The sequence below is a fragment of the Mustela erminea genome, chromosome 9 (assembly GCF_009829155.1).
Source record: "Mustela erminea isolate mMusErm1 chromosome 9, mMusErm1.Pri, whole genome shotgun sequence".
Taxonomy (NCBI): Eukaryota; Metazoa; Chordata; class Mammalia; order Carnivora; family Mustelidae; genus Mustela; species Mustela erminea.
The window spans coordinates 109,685,527-109,713,115 of record NC_045622.1 but is presented as its reverse complement, the minus strand read 5'-3'; the positions used below and the strand labels follow the sequence as shown (position 1 = coordinate 109,713,115).

General features: G+C 48.4%; 1 protein-coding gene across 14 annotated transcripts in view; it reads right to left on the bottom strand.

Annotated features, from left to right (window-relative positions):
* PPP6R3 (protein phosphatase 6 regulatory subunit 3) overlaps window positions 1-27,589 on the bottom strand; it is a 139,540-nt gene that overhangs the window by 10,557 nt on the left and 101,394 nt on the right. For 2 of the 14 annotated variants that reach the window (XM_032357780.1, XM_032357783.1), the window contains exons 14-22: window positions 26,164-26,279; window positions 24,271-24,356; window positions 18,060-18,146; window positions 13,168-13,265; window positions 11,571-11,625; window positions 10,334-10,464; window positions 5,093-5,214; window positions 2,694-2,847; window positions 1,222-1,328 (exon numbers count right to left, since the gene is read on the bottom strand). In XM_032357780.1, the coding sequence (XP_032213671.1) occupies window positions 1,222-1,328; window positions 2,694-2,847; window positions 5,093-5,214; window positions 10,334-10,464; window positions 11,571-11,625; window positions 13,168-13,265; window positions 18,060-18,146; window positions 24,271-24,356; window positions 26,164-26,279 (956 nt within the window). The remainder of the gene's footprint in view (window positions 1-1,221; window positions 1,329-2,693; window positions 2,848-5,092; window positions 5,215-10,333; window positions 10,465-11,570; window positions 11,626-13,167; window positions 13,266-18,059; window positions 18,147-24,270; window positions 24,357-26,163; window positions 26,280-27,589) is intronic. The other 12 variants (XM_032357784.1, XM_032357785.1, XM_032357786.1 and 9 more) reach the window with 7 other exon arrangements.

The window sequence follows — 27,589 nt, the reverse complement described above, 5'->3', positions numbered from 1 at the left end:
CCAGCCGGTCTTCCCATTCTGGGGGTTCCAGGCCCCAGCCTGGGGCGCAGCGGGCAGGCGGGTATGTTCTAGCCCCCCTACTTCACCCCGCAAGTACTGAGCTTACAGTTTATTCGGGGTCCTAGTCTCATTTGTCCTTTTTCCTTTCAGTTGGGTCCCACTTGGGTCCTTTTTTTTTTTTTAATTATTTTCTTATGGGTCCTTGTGGATTATTTCTTTGTTCTGTAATAGGGAGCCATATGCTGTACTGGTTAGATGCCTGGGCTCTGAAGTCACGCACCCAGAATGCAGACCCCAGCCTACCAGACTCAATGGCTGTTCCACTCTAGGGCAAGTTTTCTTATCCATAAAATGAAGCTAATTAAACCCACCTAAAGAACTGAGAGATAAAATGGGCTCATCTACATAAAATGCTTAGAAGAATGACAAATAAACCAATGTTAGTTACTGGTTTTATTACCTTTCCTGCCCCTTGGTTCTTGTCTTGGCCCCCGTACCCCAGCCCTTGCCCCATTTCTTCTTCTAAGGATTTCCTTCTTTCCCCCTCCACATACTGACTCCTCACCCCCCCTTCACCAGCCTCCCTCTCCTCCCCTGCCCCCACCTCCCAAGCCCCATTCATCAGGCTAAAAAGAGCTCAGGGCCTCTGCAAGGAACAGCGTGTGCAGTTTAACATGACGACCCTCGTCATGGATACCCTAGACCATCTCAACTGTTCATAAAGGTGAGAAGAAAATAAACAGTCTTCCATCCTAAAACAAGCCGAGACACACATGTGTGTTCCAGCAAAGCAAACTCCAAGTGACAGAAGAACTGGGCACCAGACGGGCTTCAAAACACACACATCTAATTCTGATTTCAGTCACACTGGGCACGCAGGCCAAGACAAGTCTTCTTTTCTGGGCCTGGTCCCACTTTTCTACATTGACAGGACTGGACAATGGGTAACAGATCCCTTATGCCTTCTAGAATCACCATGTCTGGTTCTGGAACCAATACACAATTTCTTTTCAACAGCTGCCCTGCGGACATAGGTCTACCATCTCAACTCCCTAATCCTTTGAGCCCTTGGGCCTGCGAGTCGAGACTGGCTGAGTAAACTGTTATGTGGAGACAACAAATCTTTAGATCTAGAAAACCACGCAGACAGTCCCAGCATGAGCAGCCTCAGCAGAGCAGCCAGCAGGCCGGGTCAGCCGGTGCCCCACACGCCACACCCACCTTCCGGCTGCGCGGCCAGCGTGGCGACACTGGGAGTCAGAGGGCCCATCGGCTCAGTGCTGGTTTCCATTTCCACCGGAGAATTACTCCTTAAAGAATCTTTTGTACTTTTAAGAAAGAGAAAATTCAGATGTTAGCAATGATAAACAGCCCTCAGTTACCGTGATTCACAAAAACCATTTGAGAAGCAGCTCTGGTCCCGCTGGTGCGGCACAGGCAGTCGGTCAGAGAGGCACAGACAGATCGAGGTGCCCGTGAGCGTGGGTAAATCCTTGCTAACTCAGTAGGACAGGAGCACGGGGATCTCACAGAGGTTTGCAGAAGGTTCCAAAGGCAGCAGTCTCGCATCTTCCCCCTTGTCATCAGGCTCCCGGGACTGGGACAGCGGGAGCTGACAACCTGTGCCATCAACCGTATTTGCAGTGACGACTTTAGGAAAATCCCTACTTATGTGGAGCCAAACTGCCCAAGGGCCTGAATGATACTTAACGAGGAAACGTGACCCGTGCACAAAGGTAAAGAGACGTGAGCTGCTTCAACAACATTCCTAGGAACCAAGGGCTCGCATCCCCTGGTTAAAAAAAAGACAGCAGAGAGCGAGAGGTGGAAACTCGACCGTCCGGTGCCAGAGCCAAGTCCATGAGATAATCTGCGATCGTTGGGAGGCATGTCCCACGAAGCTCACTTCTGCCCCTGACCCGTCGCTCCGCTTATCCTTAGAGCTGCCGCAGAGCCAGCTCTCTGGTTTGCTGGAGACGGCAACCACGGGCCCGTCACAGTCTGTGCCCCTGGCTGGCCTACTACCGGTGAGGAGTTAAAAGCACTGCTTTGTCAGAGCAGGGAAAGCAACACACTCTCCCAAATGGGGTGGTGGAGACAAACGAACAATGTTTAATTAGCAAGCTGAACTGAACCTAGTAAGACCTCAAATCCACACTTAATACTCAAATGGTGGCAATATTATTCGGGAAAATTATGAAATGCCAGGTGGTTGTTATCAAGAATACTACAAGTAAGAGCACTCACAGCCACCCCCGTCAGGCCCCTTAACTTATGGCACCAGACTAGTTCCCAGTGAAATACAAGTTCACGTTATCTGTTAAGTTCACGAAACGCTCCGCATTTTCAACGCCCCAGAGAGAGGAGCCTGGCCGGAGTTCGTGGCTCCACCTCATTCCTATCCCCCTCAGTCCTGTTTCCGGAGAGCTCGGTGGGGCTGGAGAAGCCCCAGGAGTCAGCACGGGCTCCCCCGGCTATCTGTGCAGAGCCCACTGCCCGCCCCAGCTCATCCCGGATGAAAGGAAGGAGGACAGAGACCGGTTTCCTTGTAATCCGTAGCTGGGTTGCGAGCTCCCCCGTGCCGACGTGGGACCTTGTGTGGCGCCACCTTCGCATCGGGAGTAAATCAAGGCGACACCCCAGCCCCGGTTCTCCTGGGGAAAGGCCGAGGGAGCTGGCACACGTGCACTCACCTCAGGGAAGACGTGAACTCTGAGAAAGCGGCCCAGCCCGTCTCCTTAGCCGGCATGGGCTCCTCCGTGCTCCAGACATCAGACCCCACAGAGTCTAAGGGAGCACCGTGGGTCGTCTCCATGGGGACATCAAAGTTGGCTGACCAGTTGGGTGCTAAAACGAGGGGAGAAATCTCCTTTTGAGAATACTTCAGAAGTTCAGGGCACTCCAAGATATTTTTCAGAAACAGACTCGAAATGACAAAGGCCAGAGTGGGGGGGGGGGGGACAGGGCACCCTAACACAGCACTGGCAGAAACAAACAGCACAATCACTTGTGAGGATAACGTGGTAAGGTAACATCTATCATCTTATAAAACTGTACATTTCCTTTAATTCCTTAATTTCCATTTCTAAGATTTTTTTCCCCAGCAGATACATCACACAAGGATGCAAAGCTACATATAAAAGAACACGCGGATGGCAAATGTACCAAGATTCTACTAACATGGGGAGGAAGAGCCACTCCCTAGACAATCAACGTCCGCAACTTTTCTGTAAATCCAAAGTTATTTCAAAATAAAAAGTTAAAAAGAAAAAGCAGAATGTTGGATATCCAACTGCAATAAACTAGAAACTTTAAATGCTTCCCAATACAGACATGGCCCCATTTCATACTTAGTGGCCTCCCTGCAGCCCTGGGTAGTTAATCAGCACAACATGAAGGCTTCTGGTGATGTGAGAAGAAATAACACATTCGAGGCCCAAGCACCACCACACCCAAAGCCCCGGAACCTCCGAGGTATGAGTAGTGCGCCGAAGAGAGGACTGGTGGCCTCAGGACGGGGTGCAGGATGGGGCTGGTGGCCAGGGGAACCGGCCTGTGGTCAGAGGGCTGGAACCTTCAGCCCAACCTCCTAAGAGGAAGAGGCAGGAGGTGAAGGGAATCACACACGGCCCCGACTTAATCAAACATGGCTCCGACGAAGACTCCGTAAGCAACTCCAACCTCAGAGGCCCAGAGCTTCTGGGCTGGTGAACAGCGGGGACATCCCAAGCTCCGTGGGCACGAGAGATCCTGGGCTTGGGACCCTTCCCGCCCACGTCTCTACCTCCCCCTTCATCTGGCTGCTCACTTCTAGCCTTGAAGCCTCACTGCCCTGGCCGCCAGCTGAGGCTGGATCTAACCCGCGGGTCTGTTTAAGCGTCACCTCCTCAGAGATGTGTCCCTCCAGGTGAACTCAGGTGTCTGCTCATGTGCTCTCACCGCACACCATGCTGGGCCGCACAGAGATGAGCTTCCCAGAGGAGCACCCCAGAGGCTACCACAATCTCTCCATTTCCTTAAGGAGACTCTAGACCCCCAGACATAAGGTCTGTGCGCCACACCCAGTACACAGCCTGAGAGTGACAAAGGCATGTAGACTTGACCTGAATTACAGCGAGAAGAGCCCATTTCCTCCTCCTGAAGACCATGGGCTGGGGAAGCAATGAGAGAAGAGAGGCCAAACCTCTTTCCCCCACGGCTCTCACTTTCCCGTCTGCCCTGCGGGGCTGTGCGGGTTACTGCTGCGGTCCCGACCAGCTCTGGGGTGGTGAGGCCCACCTGGCGCCCAGAGCTGGATTTCAGCCTCCAGGACGGAGTCCAATAAAGGCCTTCCTGGGGAGCAGGAAGCACCGTCAGCCCTGAGGAAAGCCCCACTATCAACCCACAGAAAAATGTATTTGAATTTTCAGGAGTTAACAGGTATTTTTTTAAGGCCAGCAAATGCAAGTCTTCTTAGGGAGTATCAGGACACAAGTAAGCACTGAAGCCAGACACGTTTCAGGGTTAGGGGCTTTATAACCCACTCTAAAGAACCTGCTTCACATGGTTTCAGCTGGAAGCGGTTTCCTCTGGTTCAGTGCATTCCCGATTCCACAAGCACAGCCCTTCCTTGTCTTCTGTATCTCTGGTCTCTACCCTGCTCCCAGGCACCCAGGCCCTGCAGCCAGAGGCTAGACGGTCCCCACGCCCGTCCCCCACGCCCGTCCCCCCCAGCCCCGTGTGCTGTGCATCCAGCCAGACCCACACTGGAGGGTGTCCACACTGCCAGAGACACCCCATCCTCAGAGGGACAACTTGCTCCTTCCCTCAGGCTCCGTGCTAACACTTACACCTCCAAGGGGTCTCAGAAGACCGTGTTTCAACCTAACTCCCATCCTGCAGACCCGAGTGCCTCGTTTAAAAACACATTCCTCATTGGGGAGGGTATGTGCTTTGGTGAGTGCTGTGAAGTGTGTAAACCTGGTGATTCACAGACCTGTACCCCTGGGGATAAAAATATATGCTTATAAAAAATAAAAAAATAAAAAATTTTAAAAAATAAAAACACATTCCTAACGCGGCCACTGCTACAGACGAAGAGAAGATGACTTACGTTCATTCAAGTCTACCTCCATTTTATCCTCCGCACTGGTACTACTGGGTTCAAACAAGTCTTGTTTCGCTCCATCTTCTTCTTCAGAGTCTGTACTTTCTTCACTGTCTGTGCTCCCTGAGCTGGGGGCGGGGGGGGGGGGGGGGGGGCGGGAAGAGGAGACCAAAATAGTTAATGCTGCCTATCCGTCACCAGCTAAATCCATGACACTCGAAGGTCATCCAATAAGAGAAACTCATATGCAGGTCAAGTGGCTCATTCCCGCCTTTTGTGCCGCCTAACTCTGCCCTTGGCTGTCGCCACCAGCCCCTGGCTTTGCGCGAACATGTGGGATGCGTCCACAAACCTCCCAGGCCTTCGAACAAAGTCTCTCCAGACTTCTCACTGTGGCGCTCAGTGGCAATCCCCTCACGGCCAAGACGCTGACCTGCTTCTCAGTTCTGACCGACCACCCACACGTCTCTCCAGAAGGCTCTCTTCTCATCCCTAGCACTGGTCAAGTAACAGGTTCCTGGTTTAATTCTTTCAGAGCCCTGAGAGGCCTTCATGCACCTTCCAGCGGAGCCCTGTGTCAGGCACGGGATCTGCAAATGTCCTCCGTGAGTCTGTGCGCTGTCCCTCCCTTCTGACTAGCATCACTAGCTGAGTAGAAGTACTTCATTTTGACAAAGCTGAGCTTATGAAAAGTTCCTTTCATACACAGCACTTCTCGCGTCCCAGCTCAGAAATCTCTCCCTAACCCAAGGTCACAAGGATTTTCTAGTGAAGCTTTATAGTCTGACACTTGAAGATCCATTTGAAATCCATGTGTATACATGGTAAGAAGTAGGGACTGAGCTCACTGATTTTCATACTGATGTTCACCTGTTCTAGAAGGGTCTGTTCAAAAGCCTATCCTTTCTTCATAGAACTGCCTTTGCACCTCCATCACAAGTCAGCTGTCTCTACATCTACTTGTTTATACTCTTTTCCGTGCCCGGAACTACTGTGTCTTACTCATCACACGGTCTCAATTACTGTATTTTGAAATCAGGGACTGTTGTCTTCTAACTCCATTCTCCACGAAAGCTGTTTTGGCTCTTCTAGCTCCTCTGCATTTTCATCTCCATTTAAGTGCCAGCTTGTCGACAGTTACTAAAAAAACCTATTATCATTTTACTTGTGATCACACCAATTCTGGATCAATCTGGGGAGAACTGGCATGTTAACAATATTGAGTTCCAAATCATAAACATTTATCAATTCTTGATTTTTCTCAGCTGCCTTATAATTTTCAGCATCCAAGTCTTACACATCTTGCCAGATCTATCCTTACATATTTAATATTTTGATGCTCCTATGAATAGGGTTACTTGGTAACTTCAATTCCAACAGTTTGCTGGAACTGGAGAGAACTACATGTCTACAGACGTCCCATGCGGTCATGCCAAACCTACTTAATTGTTCTAATGATCTTTTCGTAGATTTCAACAAATTTTCTACATTGACAATAACTGCTGTCTGTGAATAAAGATAATTTTTACCCTTTCCTTTCCAATCTAGATGGCTTCTCTTTTTCTTGGCTTACTGCACTGGTGAGAAGCCCTAGCAGCAATCCTGAAAAGCCGTGGTAAGAGCACACATCTCTGTCTCGTTCCTGATCTTGGGGGACATCATCCTGTTTCTCCCGCGCTGCCAGCTGTAGGCTTACTGCAGCAGCTGTAATCAGATGAAAGAAGTTCTCTTCCGTCTCCATTTTGTTAAGAACTCTTAACAGGGTTAGATGTTGGATTCAGCCACATGCTTACTGCTTCATCTCCCCAAATGTCAAACCAACTCAGTACTTCTGTCGTGATGTATTATTATTACATTTATTTGCTAAAACCACATTATGAGAGTTTCTGCGTCCATATTATGAGAATAACTGAGTCACTTTTCTTGTCATGTCAGCGTTGGTTATCAGGTCACACCGATGTGGCCTTGTAGAATGACATGCGCACTATTCCCTCCTTTTCCATTTTCTAGAGGCTTTTATAACGCTGGTCTAATTCCTGAAACATTTGGTAGAATTCACCCGAGAATCCACCTGACCTTGAAGTTTTTGTGTGTATGTGGGGCGTTTTAAGCTAAAAGTTCAACTTACTTAGCGGATACAGGACTATCTGGGTTAGCTTTTGCGGGGGGGGGGGGGGGGGGGCACCTGAGCTTTGGTAGCCTGTGTGCCTTTCAAAGATTGTCTTAAGTTGTCAGCGTTACTGGCACAGAGTTGTTCACAATATTCCCTTTTTATTCTGTTAGTACCAGCAGTGATGCTGCCTGGCTCATTGCCGGTCCGAGCCATTCCCTCTTCTCCTGACCATTCTGCCCAGGAGTGCACCAACTTCCTCAATCTTCTCAAAGAACAGCTTCTGACTGCCAACCATTTCCTTCCACTGCTTTTCCGTTTGCCCTACATTCTGGTTTCTCGAGGTGGAAGCTAAGGTCATTGGTTGGAGAGATTTCTACTTTTTAAATATAAGCAGTTAAAAAATATTATCTTCTGAATATCCTCTCTGATTTCTTTTGTAACTCACAGGCTATTTAGTTTCCGCGTACTGGACGTTTTCTAGAGGTCTGTTACTGATTACTAATTTAATTCCATCGGGGTCAGAGAACATGATGGACTTGAACTTTTGGAGTTTACTGAGATTGGCTTTATGGCCCAAACACGATCTCTCCTGGCATGAGGAGCTCACGTGCATTTGGAAACAGGGCCTGTCTTGCTGCTGTTGGGTGCGGTGTTTTGCAAACATCCAGCAGCACCACGACAGCTGACAGTGTTACGTGTTCTATGTGTCTGCTGATTCCTGCCCACTGTCTGTCACCGGAGAAGCAGCGTGAGATCACGGGCCCAGAACTGTGATTTGTCTGCTGCTTCTGCAGTTTCCTCAGCTTCTGCTCCGTGAATTTATTTTGAAGCTCTGTTATTAGGTACGTAGACATTCTGAAGTGTTACGTCTTCCTGAAGACCTGACCCTGTTTATGACCCTTCCTCCACCCCTTTCCTCGGAAATCCGCCTTATTATTAAGTACATAGACGCTTTCTTTACCTTTTCTTCTAACCAATTTTTCTCTTTATATTTTGGTTCTTGTAGGCAGCTATGTTAGACCTGATTTCTTATCCAATCTGACAATCTTTTCATTTTAACTGGGGTTTGGGGATCACTTACTTAGCAGTATCAATGAGTCCTGATGGGGCTGCCTAGGTTTAATGCTCTCACACTGCTGGTCGTGTCCCAGCCGCCTTTTATTTTTTTGCCCTCTTTTAGATACTTTTTATAATTTTATTTCCTCTGCTGGCTTATTCACTGTAATTTCTTGTTTTGTTGCTGAGTGGTTCGTTGCTTTAAGGTGCACAACATACATCCCTAACTTACCACAGTCTATTCTCAAGTGAATCACACCCCAAAACTAGAAACCCAAATGTCCATCGGCAGGCAAACGAATAGACAAATTCACCCATTCGGTGGGTAGTACACCCACTCAAAAGAACACTGCTCAACCATAAAAAAGAATAATACATGACCCAACACGAATGACTCTCAAAATAATGTGGAGTGGAAGAGGCAACATTAGGTAGGTAACGTGCAATTTATATACGACTTCAGAAAACACTAATCATTCTAAGGAACAAAAAGCAGATGGGGGAAAGGCAATATAAAAGGGCAGGAGGAAACTTCTGCGTGTGATGGGCAAGTTCATGATCTTGACTGAGAGGATGGTTTCATGGATGTATTCGTGGGTGTACTAACAGGTCCGAACTTAACGCACTATGTAAATGAAATTCATTACAGTCAATTATCTCTCAGCAGAGCTGTTAAAAAATAATAAAAAGTTGCCTTTTCTCATCATCCTGTGTTCCTTCCGCACGTCCTCCAGATACTGTCTTCACCGCCACACTTCACACTCTACCACAGTGCCGCACCACCAGAACAGAACAACGTGTGCGGACGGTCTGCCCCCAGAGCCTGGATGGCAGTAGGCAATGGCCATTTAGTGAATTCACTCACATGAGGACCAGTATTTCACAGCAAATGGGGACAAACAAGTTTGACGAGGGCTCTGTCTTTTAAAAAAAAAAAAAAGTTCACCACGAAGATTTGTCTCTTGCTTCCTGGTCCGGAGCTGCAGCGCCTTGTGATTACAGAGTAAGGAGCCAACGTGGAGAAGACGGGAAAGTGGGCGTGAGGAAAGCAGCTAGCGCTCATGACCTCCCACAGCTGTGGGTCACGAGACAAACAGTTTCTCTGGTGTGAACCACAGCTGGGGCTCCTGTAACCCACAGCGGCAGCCTTCCTGACACCCGACGTAAGTGCTGGTCACACGGAGAACAGGCGGTGGCGGCGCCGTGTCTGCTCAGCAAGGAGAATAAACGGCCAGGCGACAGGGGCTGGGAGGCGGTTTGACTTCTCCCTGTATATCCTGTTTTTTCCGAACTGGATGCCATGTGGAAACTTTATTTATTAAAAATAAATGAAATAAAAATGAAGGTGCAGCTGCTATTCGCCCGAGCATGAAGAACGTGGGGACGGACACGGACAGAACAAGAACTCCCTGTGCGCCGCAGCACATGTCCGTAGGCTCCGGCCGGAGTCGCTTCAACAAATCAGAGAGGAAAAACACCCAACCGGACTAACCCCAAAGGATCCCATGGGCAGGACGCTGTCTCCCCAAGTTAGAGTAACTTTTCTCTTTCCCGGGGAAGCTTTTAGTCTTTCAGGAAACCACACATGACGCAGCTGCTGCCGCTGCTCCCGGGAAGGGACCATCTACTCAGAGCACTGTACGCGACCCCGCTCAGCAGCGCCTCCCACTCGGAAGAGGCTGTGTCATGTCGCTTTAGGACTATGTCTTAACACCTCCAGGATTCTCAAGTTCATCACCTTGACTCATCCACACTGTCACACTGCAGACAGGAGTACTGGTACCACCTCTCATCAGCTAACAAGAGCATTTCTTTCTGTCTTTTTAAGTCGGCTCCACACCCAGTGCAGAGCCCCAATGTGGGGCTCGAACTCACAACTGTGGGATCAAGAACTGAGCTGAGATCAAGAGCGCACAACTGACTGAGCCACCCAGGTGACCCAACAAGGCCATGTTTGACCATGACAAAAGCACTGGTCCCTAGATCACGTAGGTACACTTGCACAGGTACGGTGTTATGTCTCCTCGCCGTCACCTACTGTAAGTGCTGGCTATTACTGCTACTGTCAGCAGACTCACCTGGACCGTCTCTGGGATTCTGGCGTAAAGGCGATGTGCTTTTCCTCCCAGATGTCCTCCTCATCAGAGCCACCATCATCAAACTGCTGTATTCTCTCCTTACAACATGCTTCAAACAAGGCAATATTTCCCTAAATAAAAACGAGAGAAAAAGAACAAAACAAACTTAAAAATCAGGTTATTTTCTCCAAAAGTTACCAATATAAATTGCATTTTTCATTTCTTTTTAAAGATTTATTTGAGAGAAAGAGAGAGCACGCACGTGCTCATGCATGAGTGGGGAAGAGGGAGAGGCAGAGACTCTCCAGCCGGCTTGCCACTAAGCACGGGGCCCAGTGCAGGGCTGGATCTCATAACTACCTCAGATCAGGACCTGAGCTGAAATCATCAAGTCAGATGACCAAGTCCCCCAAGTGCCCCCTTCATTTCCTTCCAAAGACAGCGCCTACCACATACACCAAAATAAAAACGTAAAAGCATCTAACGTCAGCTTCTGTGGAACAACAGACAGCTCTCCCAAAAAGAACGGATTCAAAACTTTGGTGAAGTTCCCCCGAAAGATTGGATTCAAGAGGCCCATAGGAGCCTACACTGTCCTCACAGACTCCCTCTCAACCAGCGAAGCACCAGGAGGCTTCCAAGAGCTCCCCTGCCCCACCACCAGAGATGCGGTCCTGCACCAGCCCTAACAGGAGAGCAACCCTGGCTTCCTCTGCTTTCACCAGTCCAGCTCAGCAGTGAGGAGCGCCACGAGTCCGAGCAGGACTCCCACCTTTGCACCTAGGCCGATAAACCGGGGTCTCTCACGCTAATCGGCATAAACATCAAGACTGTGCCCACTCAAACGACACTAATCCCACGTCACCTGCTCATAGGGCTGACCTGCTATCCGAGCCCTGCCTGGGCACGCCAAGCCGGGCCTGATCCGGCCCAAGTTTCTCTCCAGCTCACATACAGCTGAAGGAAAAGGCGGCTGGCTAGACCCAAACAGCGATCTTTAGAAGCTACACGTCTACACCGCAATCACAAGGGACCCTGGCGTTCTCAGCCCCGCCACATCTTAAACCACGGCTGCACAGGAAGTAGACAGGCCATGTGAGTGGGTGAAGTAACTTCAGCCTCCCTGGAGCGGAGAGGGGCCCGGCACGTGCGGCATCCATGCACACCCTGCCGGATCCCAGCTTTCCCCGGGCCACTCCTTAGGCACCTCGGCTCAAGATGAAACATAAATACTTACACTTTCATTTGTATTCAGAGTAAAGTTGATGTCTGATACCCGATCGAAAGAAACACTGTAAACAAAACAGAAGTAAATGAATAATTAATTACTTGTAAACTGACAGCAACTATTCAGGAAACTTTTCAAATTTGAAATGTTTGCACTATCATTAAAATCACCACAGGCAAAACAAAAACCAAAACCTGCTTGCATTAAATGATGCCTTTTCCTTTGGTATTAAGGAACTCACACAGGGTGGAAAAGCAGGCAGGGAGGCCTTGTAAGAGAATAAACACACCTCCAAAGCCTACCCATAAAAGATTTTCAACATCCACGGCAACAACCAAGGTTCTCTGGACCTTACTTACTTGGCCATGAAATAGGCTATTTGTAAAGAAGAAACAAGTCAAAACATTGAAAAGTACCCAAGAGCTGTCAGTCAGAGCTTTCTCCAGGGATGCCCATATTCAAACACAGAACAGACATTGCCCCAATCCTGTAAGATGGCATAATCAGGGAGAAAGGAGGGGTAAAAACTCCTAGCCCAGGAAACGTAACTTTCTGAGTAAGAATTCTTACAAGATCTGTTCTAGTCAATCATTACTACAAGCACCCAATATAAATTTTAAAGAGATGGATTCTTAACTAGTAATGTTTACTGAGAATGGAGACAGGGGAGGCCTGGGGGCTCTGGGGTGAGCGCCACTGGGTACAGGCACAAACGGCACATGGACAGTTCTTGCTCTTTTTGGATCGAAACGAGCGGATTCTTAGGGCAGCCGACAGCCTTTAACCCAGTGAAGCCTCCATCCACGGCAGTCACACAGCATGTCGCACGGTACCATCTGAGCTTCTCGCATGCTAGAAACTGCCACTGGTGACAGCAGACAGCACCGCCGGCCGGCATCAACCCACGAGGACCCAACCGTGAGCGAGGAGCCACGCAGACGCCGGGAGCAGACGTGCGCCACCAGGCAGTGCCCCGGGAGGGAAGCGGTCTGACAGTCAGCTCTGTTCTCAATGCGCTAGAATACCCCCTCGCGTAAATACTTCATTTATAAATACCTCTCCTCTCCTGAGGCCAGCTGCTAGGCCACTTGTTTTCATTTGCGAGGGTTTCCCACACATTTCTTACTCACTGGGTCCAGCAGCGCTCAGTCCCGTCTCCCTGCTCCTCATCCCCCGCCCCAGAACAAGCGCTCTGCCTGCCTTCCCAGCACCCAAGCACCCCTTACGGTGAGGCAACCAGGGCAAGCACACACAGTGAGCTGCTCCCGCCACAACAGGATGCCTGCTGCAGACGTGGAGGGACAGTTCCCGCTCCAAGCCGCCGACTAGGGCAGGGACTCGCTCCCCCGGCGCGACAGCGGACAGGAGATGAACCGCAACTGACCGCGACCCGGCTTCTGAGAGAGGCCGGCCCGCGGCAGCCCCTCCCGGCGGGGGACACTCTCGTCTCTGCTTGTCCTTGGGTGCTTCAGCGCCTGCCAGGCCGAACGACAGGGACGCTAGGGAGGACAGGCTCCTCTACCACCAGGATGTGGAAGAGTCCCCAGGGCCCAGGAGAATGACAATGAGGAGTGCACGAGACAGGGAAACAGGAAAATATACTCACTTGCCAATGTCATCTTGATCTGCAAACTTCTCATCGTTGAAGCCAAACTGGTCAATAAAATTGGACGTCATTTGTTGCATCTGATAATCAGAAAAGGCCTGGCAACCCCAGGACCAGTGACAGTGATATAATGATTCTAATGACATTCTACATACTATTTGCCCATTTGTGTTCCAGAAACCATCTTACTTATTACAGCCTTAAGGCTTAAAAAGTTGGTGTGTTTTTCTAAGGAAAAAAAAAAATCAAATAATTTCAGACACAATTTTCCCAAAAAAGGCAATGTTTGGAATTTGGCCCACAAGTCATTCTAATGCACACGTCACTATAAGCAATGTTAAGTGACCACTCTGTCCTCTACTGCAAATTATCTTCAGAGAGAGGTCTGGGTTAAGTCTTGTTGGAAGAGGTGATCCAGTGACATGCGACAGTCTGAAATTATAAGATGATCATCACCTCTGGACACAACCAACCTTAAGCTAAGATGCAGTAAGTGGTGACCGCCCAACCTCCCTCCGCACCTCCCGCCCCTGAACCGCTAGACGAACATCGCGCCAGCGGTCGAACAGCTAGTAATCACAGTCAGCACCCTACAACACAACGCTCAGAGACACTTCATTTTCTTAAAAGAAGACTTCCGTCTCAGAGGCTGGGAAAGTATGAACGTAGCTTCTACCCTACCTACCTTAGAGAGAGAGGACAAAGTTTTAACACCGATCCAACATCACTCTGAAAAGCCTACCACTGTTAAGATCCACAGAGGAACCCGTTCTGTCTCCTACACCATTTCTAGAGAGCGCCAGGCGCACTTGGCTTTTCTTGGGTGAGAAATGGGGGAATGTTAGAATGGACTTTGCAAAAATGTTGAGCTTCTGATTTAAAACAAGCAGGCCCAGCAGAGCAAGAGAAATCTCCGAGTGTGTTGTACACAGTGTCGTACAGTCAGGAGCGAAGGACAGTGAAGATAAACAGGTGCCACTCCTCATTCGACCCCAAGCACTAAATACGGAGGCAAATAAATACCAGTGTGCGTGCTGTCTTGTGGAGAAAGCTCTGGACAGACGGGAAAGCTCTTTCCTGCATGCGAGCCCCACACAAGGGGTAAGAGCAGTAGCTGCAGCTGAACTAAAGACATCACACCCGAGGCCACTTGCTGGGACGGAGGCAGCTACAACTGAGTGAAACCGAAGCCCCCCTGGTTCTCCTTTGGAGCAGAGCCCATAGACCCCACCCCGCACACGTCTGCTGTAAATATGCCTCTACCATTCGTTCCTGATGACTCACTCTGGTGGCAGGGAATTATGGCATGGATAATCCAAACTGAAGATGATTAAAAAATAAACCTTATATTTGGCTTTGGAAGGCATCTCTCCTCCTCAGGTCTGAAAAAAGCAGCATCTAGTTTACCAAGAACCGAAAACCTCACAGTTTTCTAACGCAAGAGCCCCACCGCCCTACCTGCTCACTCGCACACTTCCATGCCATCCCCTTTCCTGCCCACAGAGGTGATAGTGTCTGCACATGGGGGCCAGGGGCCACCCTCACAGGAGGGCACTCGGTAAGGCGCATGTGCACCAAGGCTGCGCCACGGGGGTATGGCTGAATGGAGAAGGGCAGGGACAAGTTCTGCCAGGCAGGGCTGGCAGGGCTAAGTCTTGGACGTATGAATGAAAAATCGGACATGTAGCACTCATATTCATAAAAACCAACAAGAAAGAAGCCAATTCAATAAAATAAAATAAAAAGAAGCCAATACCCCTGAATTGCATTTTTTTCTTTTGTAAGGTAAAGCGGGACGTGTGCCGCCTTCGAAGACATGGTCAAGAATGAGGAAATCCTTTTTCTGAGCAAGCGGCGTAAGCCGGGCTCTGAGTTTATTTACAGATTAGAAACGGTCACACAAGGGAACAGGTCCCTCCCCAAGTGTTCTGTCTGATTCTCTTTTTTTCCCTTTTAATTTTTTTGTCACACTGGTGTTTGTATTATGAATCTTTGGGTACAAGAGGAAAGAAATGTTCCCAAAAGTGTTTCTTTAAATGCTCCATAAAGAGCATGCAAATACTAAATACATTACAAATGTCTATGTGAGTACACATACATACGTACAAATATCCATACATATGTACACACATACTTACACTGTCTGTCTGTCTCCCTATCTACTTAGTCATCCACCCGGGGAGATATACAGCCACTGGCAGACCCAAGACACTCCATGCAGTAACACAGGCAAAAGAAAACCAACAAACTGTATTCCTCATAAGTCTATTATGGCTTCTAGGAAGATACAAGCCAGCAAAGAACTGAATTCAGGTTTCAAAATACAATTTTTACTAATAAAGCAATCAGACCTTCCAAGAGCCACATTCATGAAGACTGTTACTGTATTGTACTTAAAGCTATAGAAAAACTACTCTGGACATGGAGAAATCTAAGTCTGGAAAGTACTATATGGCTGTGTAATTATTAAAAACTTAATTATTAAGGAAAAAAAACCCAAGCCCACACTTCCTAGAGCCACTGTCCTGGCCAAAGCCAAGGACTGTTCAAGTCACTGACAAGTGACCCTACCGCTTTATTAAGCAAATCTTTTTGGAGGTGCCACTCAAGCAACAGAGAGTCCTGGTGTGCCCCATCTCTGTGCCCGCCTGTGAACAAGCCTGCTTGGACTGGGGGGGAGGGGGGAGGGGAGAGCAAGGAGGAGGGAGGCAGGGGAATCGGGCCTCTAGAGCCCATCTGCAGCAGTCAGCCCTAACTCTCCAGACCCAGGAAGAGGAACACTCTTCACCCACCACAACTCTTTCAAAGCGAATCAGAGGGAAGGAAGAGTCAAACACTAGAGGTGAGCACACCAGAAGGGACAGAAGACAGAACCAAATGGGCTGGGGCGGGGGGCACAAGAGCCGTGAGGCATTCCCAGTGCCCCCTGCCCAGAGCCAAGTACAGCCCCACAGGTGACACGGTCAGGTGTCCTTGTTAAATGTCCTGCCCTAAGTCTCCACACTCAGGTTTTTACCCACATGAGACCTAACCAAATGTTAATGAGAAACTGTAATGGATATATATAAACTAATATTCTAATTATAATGGAGAGCATAAAATTCTTAAGTTACCTTAAAATTTGTCTTCTCAAATTAAAAACAGAAGTGGTTTGGAAACACATTTCTTATTTGCAGAATGATCCATGACAGATTTACTCTAGCTTTACTAGAGGCCTGTCCAACAGAAAGGACTGACTTTTCCTACTTCGCAGTGTCCCACAAAGAGATGACCGTCACGAGACGGCAGGCTGCAGAGGGGACTTCTGGGACGCGGACAGCCACAAGTGCATGTCAGCAGTCAGTCAACCCCCCAAAAAGCCAGAAAAGTGTCTCTCCGCAACAGCCATGGAATCAGATTTCATGAGAAGGGAACCCACTCTCCAGCTAACTAAAAGTAACTACTCCCAGATGAAATCAGCCGCCCAGGGTTCCAAGGTTTTGGCTTATTTACAAAGGGGTGTCAGGGCATTCTTTTTCTTAAAGCTGTGTCCTCAGGTTCAGGATCACCTTGATAACTGACAGCTCAAACCCCCGAGCTTCAGCCCAGAGGCGGGGCAGCGGCAGCGCTGGAGTTCCTGCCAGGCCAGGCCAGGGGCTTCAGTAGGGGAGAAAGGTTAGGGTCCAAGGGCTTTCCAGGCTAAACCCCGAGAACTCTGGGGTCAAGAAAGAGGTGCGGGTGGGTACAATGACCCACAATGAGCCCCGTGGGCACCCCAGTGGCCAGGGCTGGCTGACGGCAAGCCAAGGCAAGAGGGCAGCAGCGAGGGGCTGCAGTGCCCCACGGCTCCCTCTCCGGGCTCAGTGCCCCCTGCCCCGAGCCACTGGCTTCCAACGGGCAGCAGCGTCAAGAATCAATGGAGAAGCCAGCGGCGTGCTGAGACACCACTTCAGACCCGGCCTGAATACGTGAGTGGGAAAACTAAGCAGCCGCTTAGTACAAGCTTTACCAGATCCCACAGCCTACTTGGATGCCACGAGATAGGGTCGGCAGAGTGGGCCGCAGCTTCACCCCAGCCCTGGTTAGAGACAGGCCTTAGAGACTGAGAAAAAAAGAGGTCAAGCAAACGCTCGGTGCCTGGTGGGCAGGAGACTCTAGCGGGCACACTGCCACACCCGAGCACGTGACATGCCGAGGCCTGGTCCTGACTTAGGACGACTTCTCCACATGACAAGCAGGTAACCTGAACGAGGGGCGTTTCTACCATAGAAGTCCAAAGCCGATCTGCAGCCAGGACAGCGAAATCACTGGTCGCCTCCCCAAGAACCACCAGTGAGTGACGGATCAATCAGTGCATGTATTTTTGTATCTTGTTTTCTCCTCCACGAGGAGTGTAAATGTCTGATGGATGAATGTGAGCAGGAGGGTAAGGTGGCAATGAACTACTTCAAGGAAATTAATTTGGGAGTCCCTAAAAAGACCTCAAAGATACTAGAAACAAGTAAGCCACTTCGTTTTAGAGATTTTTTTGGCAGTTACTTCTACTGACGTTAAGAGCGTGACTCCCACTGTCTCCCCCACTGGCCTCTACTCCTGGGGCGACAACACGACCCCGCACAGGTCTGCAACAGGAGCGTGTCCGAGACACTCGCGAAGCCGCTCAGTTCATTCAAATCTGAGAATTTACCCGACTTGGCATTGTTGTTATCAGGCACAAAACATTTCCTGGAAATATAATCAGTGCAAACCCTCTTCTCACACACCCAACACCTGCTATTTTAAACGCTTTTGCCTAATTAGTAAGGAACCCCAAATCACATCCTAGCACATAATCTGCCTCTGGAGCCCAGAGACGGCAACTAGACCAAGCATTTACAATAAAAACAAAAAGCAAAGCTTTAGGCATGACTCACTTGCTGCAAAGAAGAGTCCTGTGAGAAACCCGTTTCTTTAAAGTCAATTTCATCATCACTGGATGAATGAATATGGCAGGTTGTAACCTATATGCATAAAAATGTAAAAAACTATTTAATAGAGAAAAGTTTTGGACATTTGTATCAGCATTTAAAAGGAAAAATCACATTTAGTTTGTCTCTCAGTGCGTAACAACAGCAAGAACAAAGTAACAGTTAAGTTGTAAAACCCACCCCAACAATTTAAAGGCCCACCTCACTCCGTCAGGTAGTCAGGTTAACTGTCCTTTCGCTGCCCATCTGTATTTTAATTTGTCTCATTACTGGTATCACCAGAAAACAGGCAAGAGGTTAGTTACTCCATTTAAATGATTTTAACAATTATCTCCAATTATTAATGTTTATAAAGGTAAGGGAGAAGGAATGGCTCCGATAAAACATAATTTGTTAAGCGCCCAGCTTGAAGGGTAAAACTGCAGTCCGGGGGTGTTAAATAAGCCACCAGGAAGGTCAGGTTAAATACAGCATTTCACTTTACCTTCTCACGATGCCTGTCCACTCTTAAGAAAAACACTGTCCATAAGCACTAAATGTGACTCTGAACCAGTATTAACCTGCTCGTAAGACCCCAAATCTTCCGGCCCTTAAAATGTAGCCCTGCCCTCAAGATTACAACCAACGCACAGTAATTAAACACGGATGCAAACGTGAGTTGCTCAACAATTCACGGGGGTGATTTTTTATTAATTCATAAATGACACCCAGTGTTGGGGAAATGTATTACCGATTAGAAAGGAAAGAGAAAACAAGTAATAGCCATTGCTGTATCGCCAACGACAAAGAGGAACAGTCGGTAAAATTCTAAAACAAGCAACTGCGCGCCTGAGGGTAACTTATACTGTTTATTTCCTGAGTGATTCACCCTTCGCTTTTCACAGAAGTGTCAACTGGCAGAGAGCACAGTCATCGGGGTAGATGTGAGTGGCCGGGACCTGCCAACCCTTGGAGCTGTGCCTAAGAGCCTGCAGCTACAGAACTTTGGCCTGGTTTGCTCTGTGATGTTCCAGCATTGGTTCAAGAAACCCAGAGGCAAATCCAAATAGGCCTGTATGTGGTATGGCTGATGAAATTCTGAATACATCACTGCCTGAATAAAATCAACCTCTTTTTCCTTTGACCATCTTTGGTAAAGATACTATGCCAAAGGATTAACCCACTGGTTCCAGTTAATTCCTTCTCCTTCCGCCCTGAGGCAGAGAGAGCTTCGACTCTGATTCTGAAACTGGCCAACGAAGTCAAAGGCAGAATCTGTGATCAACGAAGGGAGACTTCTCGGCTCAGCCATAGCTTCAGTGAGTTGGCGGGGAAAGCTGTGCGCACCGGGTGGGGGCGGGACGTTCCAGGAGAGCCCGGCCAGAGCGCGGAGGGGAGGACGACGAGCGCCGCTTGGTCATGGCAGCTGGCACCGTACAGGAGGATGCAGTCAAGAGCAGGTCAAATCCACTTCTACTACAGTGGATTCAGAGGAACTCCGGGCTCCTCAGGGGGCAAGTTAGTGCAGGAATCGTATTACCCAGTGTTATGTTTTAGGAGTGCGAACTTCATGGTAGGGTGCAGAATTACAGAACAACTCAAAGAGCAAGCTAGGTCAACTGAACAAGAGGGAACAACGAACACCTGGCTACTCCCAGCACGTCCTGTTGTCCAAATTCAAACAGGCTGCATGTTTCCTCATTGATCGTTTTACTCTTTTGCTACAAAATGAGTAAGTTCATTAAAGAAAGGTGAGAAAGAAACTAGTTTTTGTTGAGCAAGTACTATGTGCCAGACATTTTGACCTCTTTTTACATATTCTCCGTAACTTGTATCCTCAAAGCAATTCTGAGAGATATTTAAAATAATTCATTCTCCAAAAAGAAAGTTTTAGAAAGTTATTAATACCACAATGCATGCACTTTTGCATTCATGTACTGAAAGCTGCGGCGATTCTGCTTCTACCCACACCACACCTGGTCTGAAACTGTTATTAATAAAACAGGCCACAAAGTTGACTGAATCCACCACACCCTCCGGGGGGGGGGGGGCTTGCTAACTGGAACCCCAATTAGTCCATCACACACATGCAGCCACCAGAGTCCCCGGCCACAACTTTCAGACACACCCCTTCCCAGGCATCTTCATCTCGGCAGATGCCCTCTGTTCTCTCTCCTTCCTCACCTAAAATCTGGGCCTTCTGTCCCACCGGCATCTAGTCACCCCACTGTCGAAACAGCACCTAAAAGCCCATGGCTTCTCACCACTCTTCTCACCTCCCTCCCGTGCAAGCCGCCACCATCTCTGGTCTGGATTATCACCGTCACTGGCAGCTACCCGGTCTCCCTGCTGCGACCTCCTGCCCCACCACCGTCTATTTTCAACCCAGCAGCCATAACAACCTTCTAAAATGTCCATCAAATTATGTCCCTTCTTAATTCCGTACCTAATGGCTTTTCATCTCACTAAGGTCACAACCCAGGGGCCCGTGTGGATTAAAAGCAGGAGGAGATCTGGCCTGCAGGAGAGCCCCTTGGACCTCACATCCCGTTCTCCCCCTCTGGACACCCGCCCCCCAAGCTTCTGCCCTAGCTCTTCCCCACTCCCGTCCCTCAAGCTTCTACACAAACGTGAACTTCTCAATGAGGTTTTCCTGGACTACCTAATCCTAAATTGCACTTCTACCCAAAACCAACCCCAGCTCCCGCCCCTGGAGTCTATCCAGCCGTCTGTTCGGCCATTTCCCGGAGGCAGGGGTTTTCATCCATCAAGTGTACTACAACCGCTTCAGTGCATGGCACACAGCAGCCACTCAAATATTTAAGGAATTAATGAATACCAAGGCACCACTGAATGAGAACAGAGTCATAACTTTCAAAAAAGTAACAAGTACGTAGGAACACTCTGACCAAGTCAGATGTGTTCTAAGTATACTCTTGATGCTTCAGTGAGTAGAAGTTTTTGAGATGTTCCCTTCTTTCATAATAAAATTTCAGTTTTATTAACTGTTGTTACAGGAAAAGCAAGTGTTTTCTTCATCTCGGTTGATCAGCTTTACTAAGAAGACCAGAAGCATGACTGGAACGTGCAGCTCAGTGAAATGTGGATGTTGGTTGGACTCTTCCTCCCGGCTCCGGTGGGTCCTGCTGTGGACCCCTGGCAACCCCACGACCAGAGCTGGCTAGTAACACAATCTCTGGGCCATTCCATCCCAACCTGCTTGATCTGTAGGCAATTCACAACTGCACACGTGTATCGTTCTCCACAACCTCCCTAGAGGAGCTCATCAGTGATGAGAAAGAAGCACCCACACTTTAAAAGAAAACACATTCTCTCCCTCAGAGAGGAAGGCAGAGAACAGAGCGAACTGAGCCTTCCAAAGTCAGTACCAACACATCTCCTATGGTTACCTAGACATACCGTCTAAATCTTCACCAACTTTTACCAACGGACCCACAGAGAGGTCTCTGGATGGAAGTAACACACCGAATTCCATTCATAATAAAACTCCCAACATAAAAATGCAACAATCTAGGAGCTACTGCTGACACGAAGAGCTCAACAGACTAAAGGGCTTCGAAGACCTCCGAGAGGGGGGGTCACTAAAATGCTGTCCCAGAAGTGGTAAGAGCGTGGGACTGGCACAGCTTTTCCTCCCTCGGTGAGCAGACCTCAGGCCCACAGCCCGCAGCACAGGTGAGCATCCGGTGCATTAATGAATGCATCCTTGCTGCGGCCAGAACATAAAACCAGGACAAGCCCATGTGACAAGGCAAAACCCAAGCATTTGGTGTTAATGCAGGCTGACTCAAGTCCTACAAGTATACTGGAAGAGCGGTATCGCAGCCATGATAAAACCAACTGGTAAATCAAGGCATCAAGACAGGGATCTATCTGATCTGTTTGGGGAGGGGGCGGGGACCAAGCAGTCTATTACTCAACTGCCAGTTTTAGAAACGAATGTGTCTGAAACGCTTTTATTTAGACTTTCTGCTCTGTTACGTGGACAAGGACCCTTTCTACAGCACATTTTTGCAACGGCAAGACCCACTGCATTTACCAACCTGGGTTTATGATAACATTCCCTGGAACACGGCACCCAGCCCAGGATATAACCTGAAACGATCTGGGCACCACAACGGACAATCTCCCTCGTGGCCTAGGATGTGTAAGTGTAAGCACCCACAAAAACCTGGAACCTGTGTACCCCTGAAAATACGAACCAGAGCAAATTCCCTCCTAGCAGGCCTTTAAACTAAAGGGAAGTGGTATTTAAGTACTGGGCACCAGGACTGAGGAACTGAACAGGTCTTGAGACATCAACCTGGTCCTGACAGACAGTAAAATTAGAGTGGGGCTACTCAACATGCGACATGAGTGGTGTCAACAGGGCTCGAGAAGTCGGACTACTTTTAGCAAAAGAGAACTAAGCTGCTACTAGTGACGGGCGGGCCCAGGATAACCTTCCCTTCAACACACGCACAGCAGTCCCAAAGGCAGACGTGTGTGCTGCATGCTAACTCTGCACCGCGTGCTCCCGTTCCGTGACGCAGGCGCACATCACGTTCACAGTCACAGCCAGATCACCGACAGCATCATGCAAACTAGCTGAGTGTTAGCTGAATTGCAATGAGGTCTCGCCTTACACAGAACTGCTCACAAGAGAAATGAGTTGGAATTACCCAAGATAAATTTTTGAAAACTTCTGATACCAAGTTTAACTGTACATTTTTGAAGTCTACCTCTGAAGTCAGTCCTTTGAAGGACAATTTTTAAAGGAGTTTCCAAAACAAAATCAGAATTAATATTCCTAAATAGTCCTTTACAAATAAGAAATAAGACAAAAATCCCTTAAAGGAGACCACGCTGCCTGCATCCTTAACAGGATCAATATGTGGCTTCTAAATTAAATGGTTCAATTTAACAGTGTAAGAGAACAATTTCACCTTACAATAAGACCCTGATTATCCAGATTTTTAACCAATTTGATTGGGGAAAAAAGCAATCCACTGTGGATAACACGTTCATCAAAAATTACTTAACTCTTCCTTGATGACTCAGGGCTGTGAAAGCAGATGCCAGCTGCTCTGCTGGGCTACGGTGCGTGGAGACACAGAGGGCCATCAGACGTATTTTAATTAAATGGCCTCGAGCAGCTCCCCTTATAGTCACCTCTTAACTTTGTAATTCGTCCAATTCCCCCGGAGTCCATCTTTACCCCCATCCTTACCAAGCCATTGCCTAACCAATCTGTGAAGAGTCTGGAAAAAGATAACCAAATTTGTTAATCTATCAAGTAGGAGGCAACAGCCCTCTGGGGGTGTGACACAGGCAGACCTGGTGACCCCTGTAGCCCTCAGAGCCTTTCTGTTTCTAAACTCTGCACTGAACTGATAAGGCTGCCAAACACCTAAGTGTCTACCCAGCAGGCATCCATGGGTATTAGCAACTCAGATCTTGGCTGCTGCGTTTTAAATCACAGAAGTAAATGCCTGACACACCTACTTCCACAGAGAGTTACTGCCACTAATCAGCTAAATCAGCTGGTATGCGCTGATGAAAGGAAATGCTTTTCCCTATCTTTAAAAGCAAAGGCAAAAGCAATACTTACCTTAAATCTTAGTGTGTTTAAAAAAAACAAAGAATACATTCCAAAGTCCAATATAATTTTTAAAATATTATCAATGCCATTATTCCCTGGCTAAAAGTACTAATCTGTTAAAGATGGGGTTTCAAAGTCACCTACAAAATCCCACCCCACGCCCCCACCCTGGGAACAATCTAAAATGCAGGTAAACTTAACTGACTAACGTTAGAAAACATCCAAAGGAATCCTGCGGTTTCTAACGGTTTCTAACGGCCCAGGCTTAGCTGAGGCATAGGCAAGAAACACAAGAACAGAGGTGCTAAGGGAAGGGGCGCTGAGGGAAAGAGTGGGGCGGGGAGTGTAGAATTCAGTGGCTTCTCTGTACCCTCCGATCATCCCAGGCAGAAATTAGGAGCTGACTAGACAAGTTATCGACAACAGGGAGAACACTGACCTCTATTCCTGGTAAAGAAACATAAACTTATTCTTGGCCCCAAATTACCAAGACAAACGAAAGACCCGGTATCTCTGAATAAACAGGCAAAGGCTGAGAGCACTGGGCTCACAGAAATGTGACCTGGTAAAACCTACTAGATCTACCGTGTTCCTCTTGTTAGTTTCTCCCAAGGAGCTTGTGCAGAACGCCTCCCATCGCTCCCTGACCGCGTCTGGAAGGTCTGCAGAAGGAGAAAGAGAAAAAGGCATCATCACTCCAGTGACCTCCAGTAAGAAACAGACATGTAAGAAACAATAACAGACACGTAAGAAAAATGGGACATCCAGGACAGTGCCGCCCACTCGGTCCATCAAAGGCAAATGTGTCCCATCATCTGAGCACTCTTGGAGAAATAGAGTTTATAATGCTCTAGAGCCTAAGCCTCAGGAATTTCAGAAACCAGAACCACCCCCAAAATGGCCCATGCTTGATGCCAAGGGCGTTAAGCAGCTCTGCAAATTTAATAAGCTTTTAAAAATCTTTTGATAAAAACTAACCCTGGAAAATGTGTTTCCAGCAAACTTCTGAGGAACCAACAGGTGTTTAGGGTGGGAGGGAAAGCTGTCTTTTCCATGAACATTCAAGTTCAGGAAATGCTGCCAGTGCAAGGTCCTGCACACTCGTCAGATGCTGTGACTGGCATCTGGCCAGTGAATGCTCCAGGGAACCCAGTCTGGCTGTTTCCTAAATGTCTGTGCCCACAGGCCAACATGTAGATACATATGCAATAGTGAAATTCTACCCACTACGAAAACTTTATTTATTTTTAAAGATTTTATTTATTGACAGAGAGACAGAGAGAGAAGCAGACTCCCTGCCCAGCAGGGAGCCTGACATGGGCATGACAACTGAGACTCAGAGATGGCCATTTGAGCCAAAGGCAGACGCTTCAACGACTAGGCTACCAGGCGCCCCTCCAGAGAAGTTAAAAAGAAAAGAAAAAAAAAAAGATACACAAATCCTTTTTCTGAGAAAAAGGAACGGCTATAATCTTGAAGGCCTTGGGAGAGTGGTCTTCTGACGAGTGTGGTTTCCACATGCACACCTGTGTCCCTCCCGCGCCATCTGCAGAGCAACTTCGGGAAAACAAAGGCCAATCTAACACATGGGACCATTTCTCCATGGAAAGAACATCCGTTGTGATGGTCTGGCTTGTCCCGCTCTCAAGAAGCCAAATTACAGTGGGGCAAGCCCCAGCTTCCCCCTCCTGGGAGCAACTCTTTCAGCTCATGCTCCACAGGCAAAAGCCTCTCAAACACACACACATACTTGAAAGACAAAGAGAAGGCCAGACCGGGAAACAACGTCCAGTTTTAGCAGGTCGAGTCGGGACAAGTGCGGCAGCACATGGGTTAAAGGCCTTCACACTGGGAGTAAGTCACAGGACTGGCCCACGTCCTGGAGTCCACGGAGCTCTCAGGGCTCTCGGTTTAGAGAGACTCACAGCCTGGGCACACACGTGAGAGGCACCTGCAATTTCTTCCCAGGAACCTCGGGCTGATGACTTGTCAACGCTGGGACAGAAACCATCCTTCAGTGCCCACCATCCCTCGCCTCAGTGGGAGAGAGCCGGCAGACATGCGATCTGTGTGTTCACATCCCAGCTAAAGGCACTCAATGCACAGGCTACGTAGGGCCTTTCAGAAGAAAATAAAAAGTGTGCATGATCACAGCTCAAGTGAGTCAACGGCCAGGCCGCAGGGACCCTGTGCACACCCGAGCAGCGCACAGAGCAGGCTCCTCGAGCGCGAGAGGGTAGCGCGGCCAAGCCTGCCGATACTCGCTAAAAGGACTCCAGGCATGAGACGCAAAGACCTACACTGTTCAAACACACTCTCAAGAACTTCATTCAGACCTTCAGATAATTTGCAAAGTATAAAGAAACTCCACAGACTGCTATTAAAAACACCATAAATACTTCCACTTTACCCTTAAATTCTTAACCCAATCCAACAGAAATACAACAAACTTTCACGACGCACACACACCTTTGAGCAGCTGCTGGACTAACGCACTGTTGGGGCCCTTCTCAGTGCTGTGCACGATGCAGTTGGCTATCCTCGTCAGGTGGCCCATGTAGCCGTGCCGGCGGCCTCCCTCGGCCCTGGTGTGGGGAGAGGACAGAGTCAGACTCCTGATCACACGGGTCATGAAGCAGCTTAGTAAATACAGTGGGCAGCAGCAATCATTCTAAAAACGGAGGCCCTAAAGATGAGAATGCAGGGAAAAGGAGGAGCCGAAGTCACCTGGTCAGGCAGGGCTGGGAGCGGCAGAAATGCTCTGCTCCAGCATGACATGGTGGCCACGCTGGGCGAGGTTTATTCCACATACGAACCCATCATTAATCTTCAATTTTATCTTACCTTTAAAAAACAGCCCAAGCATTCACTGATGCCTAATGTTTTTGTGACTTTCCTTTGTATCTTTTTTTTTTTTTTAAAATAAGATTTTATTTATTTGACAGACAGAGATCACAAGTAGGCAGGACGGGGGGAAAGCCAGCTTTCTGCTGAGCAAAGAGCCTGATTCGGGACTCGATCCCAGGACCCTGAGATCATGACCTGAGCCAAAGGCAGAGGCTTAACCCACTGAGCCACCCAGGTGCCCCGATTTCCTTTGTATCTTTTTATGAAACTATTTTTCAGAATTTAAAAAGACTGCAGGAATGTAAGGTGAGAATTTTGCTAAAAAATATCAAATCTTCATAATCTCAGTTCAATTAACAGACATAATTGCCTACCAGTGGCATTTCTCAAGTTAAAATAATGGCTGGTTTTGAGATTTGGCCAAGGTGAGGCACGGGGTACTCAGCTGGTCTTGGGCCTGCACCGCACCTGGAACATCTGTACATCAATTACTCCCCACCCCTTTCCCCCCATTTAGGGTTTACCCTTCCTGACCAGGACCCATCTTTACTAAATCCACCCACCAATGTCTCTCCCTCTCTTTCTCTTTATTAGGGGGAGGGGACAGCGGGAGAGAAAGAATCTCAAACAGGCTCCACACCTAGCACGGAGACCTGATTTCCCAGCCCCGAGATCATGACCTGAACTGGAACCAAGAGCAGTACATTTGACTGACTGAGCCACTCAAGTGCCCCAAGTCTACCCATTCATTTTATTTTTTTAAGATTTATTTATTGGGGGCGGGCGTAGGAGAGATGGGAGGAGAAGGAGAGCCCCATGCCGACTCTGCACTGACCGTGGAGTCTGACCGAGGGTTCGAGCCCATGATCCCGAGATCATGACCTGAGCGGAAACGGAGTCAGATGCTCGATGAACTGCGCCCCAGGCACCCTCCAAACCCACCTATTTAGACAACCGTTCACATTGCTGTGAATTCTCTACTTGACCCAAAAAGACTTTGCTTAGCAGACAGGAGGAAACAAACTGAAGAGATTTCTGTTTAAAGGGA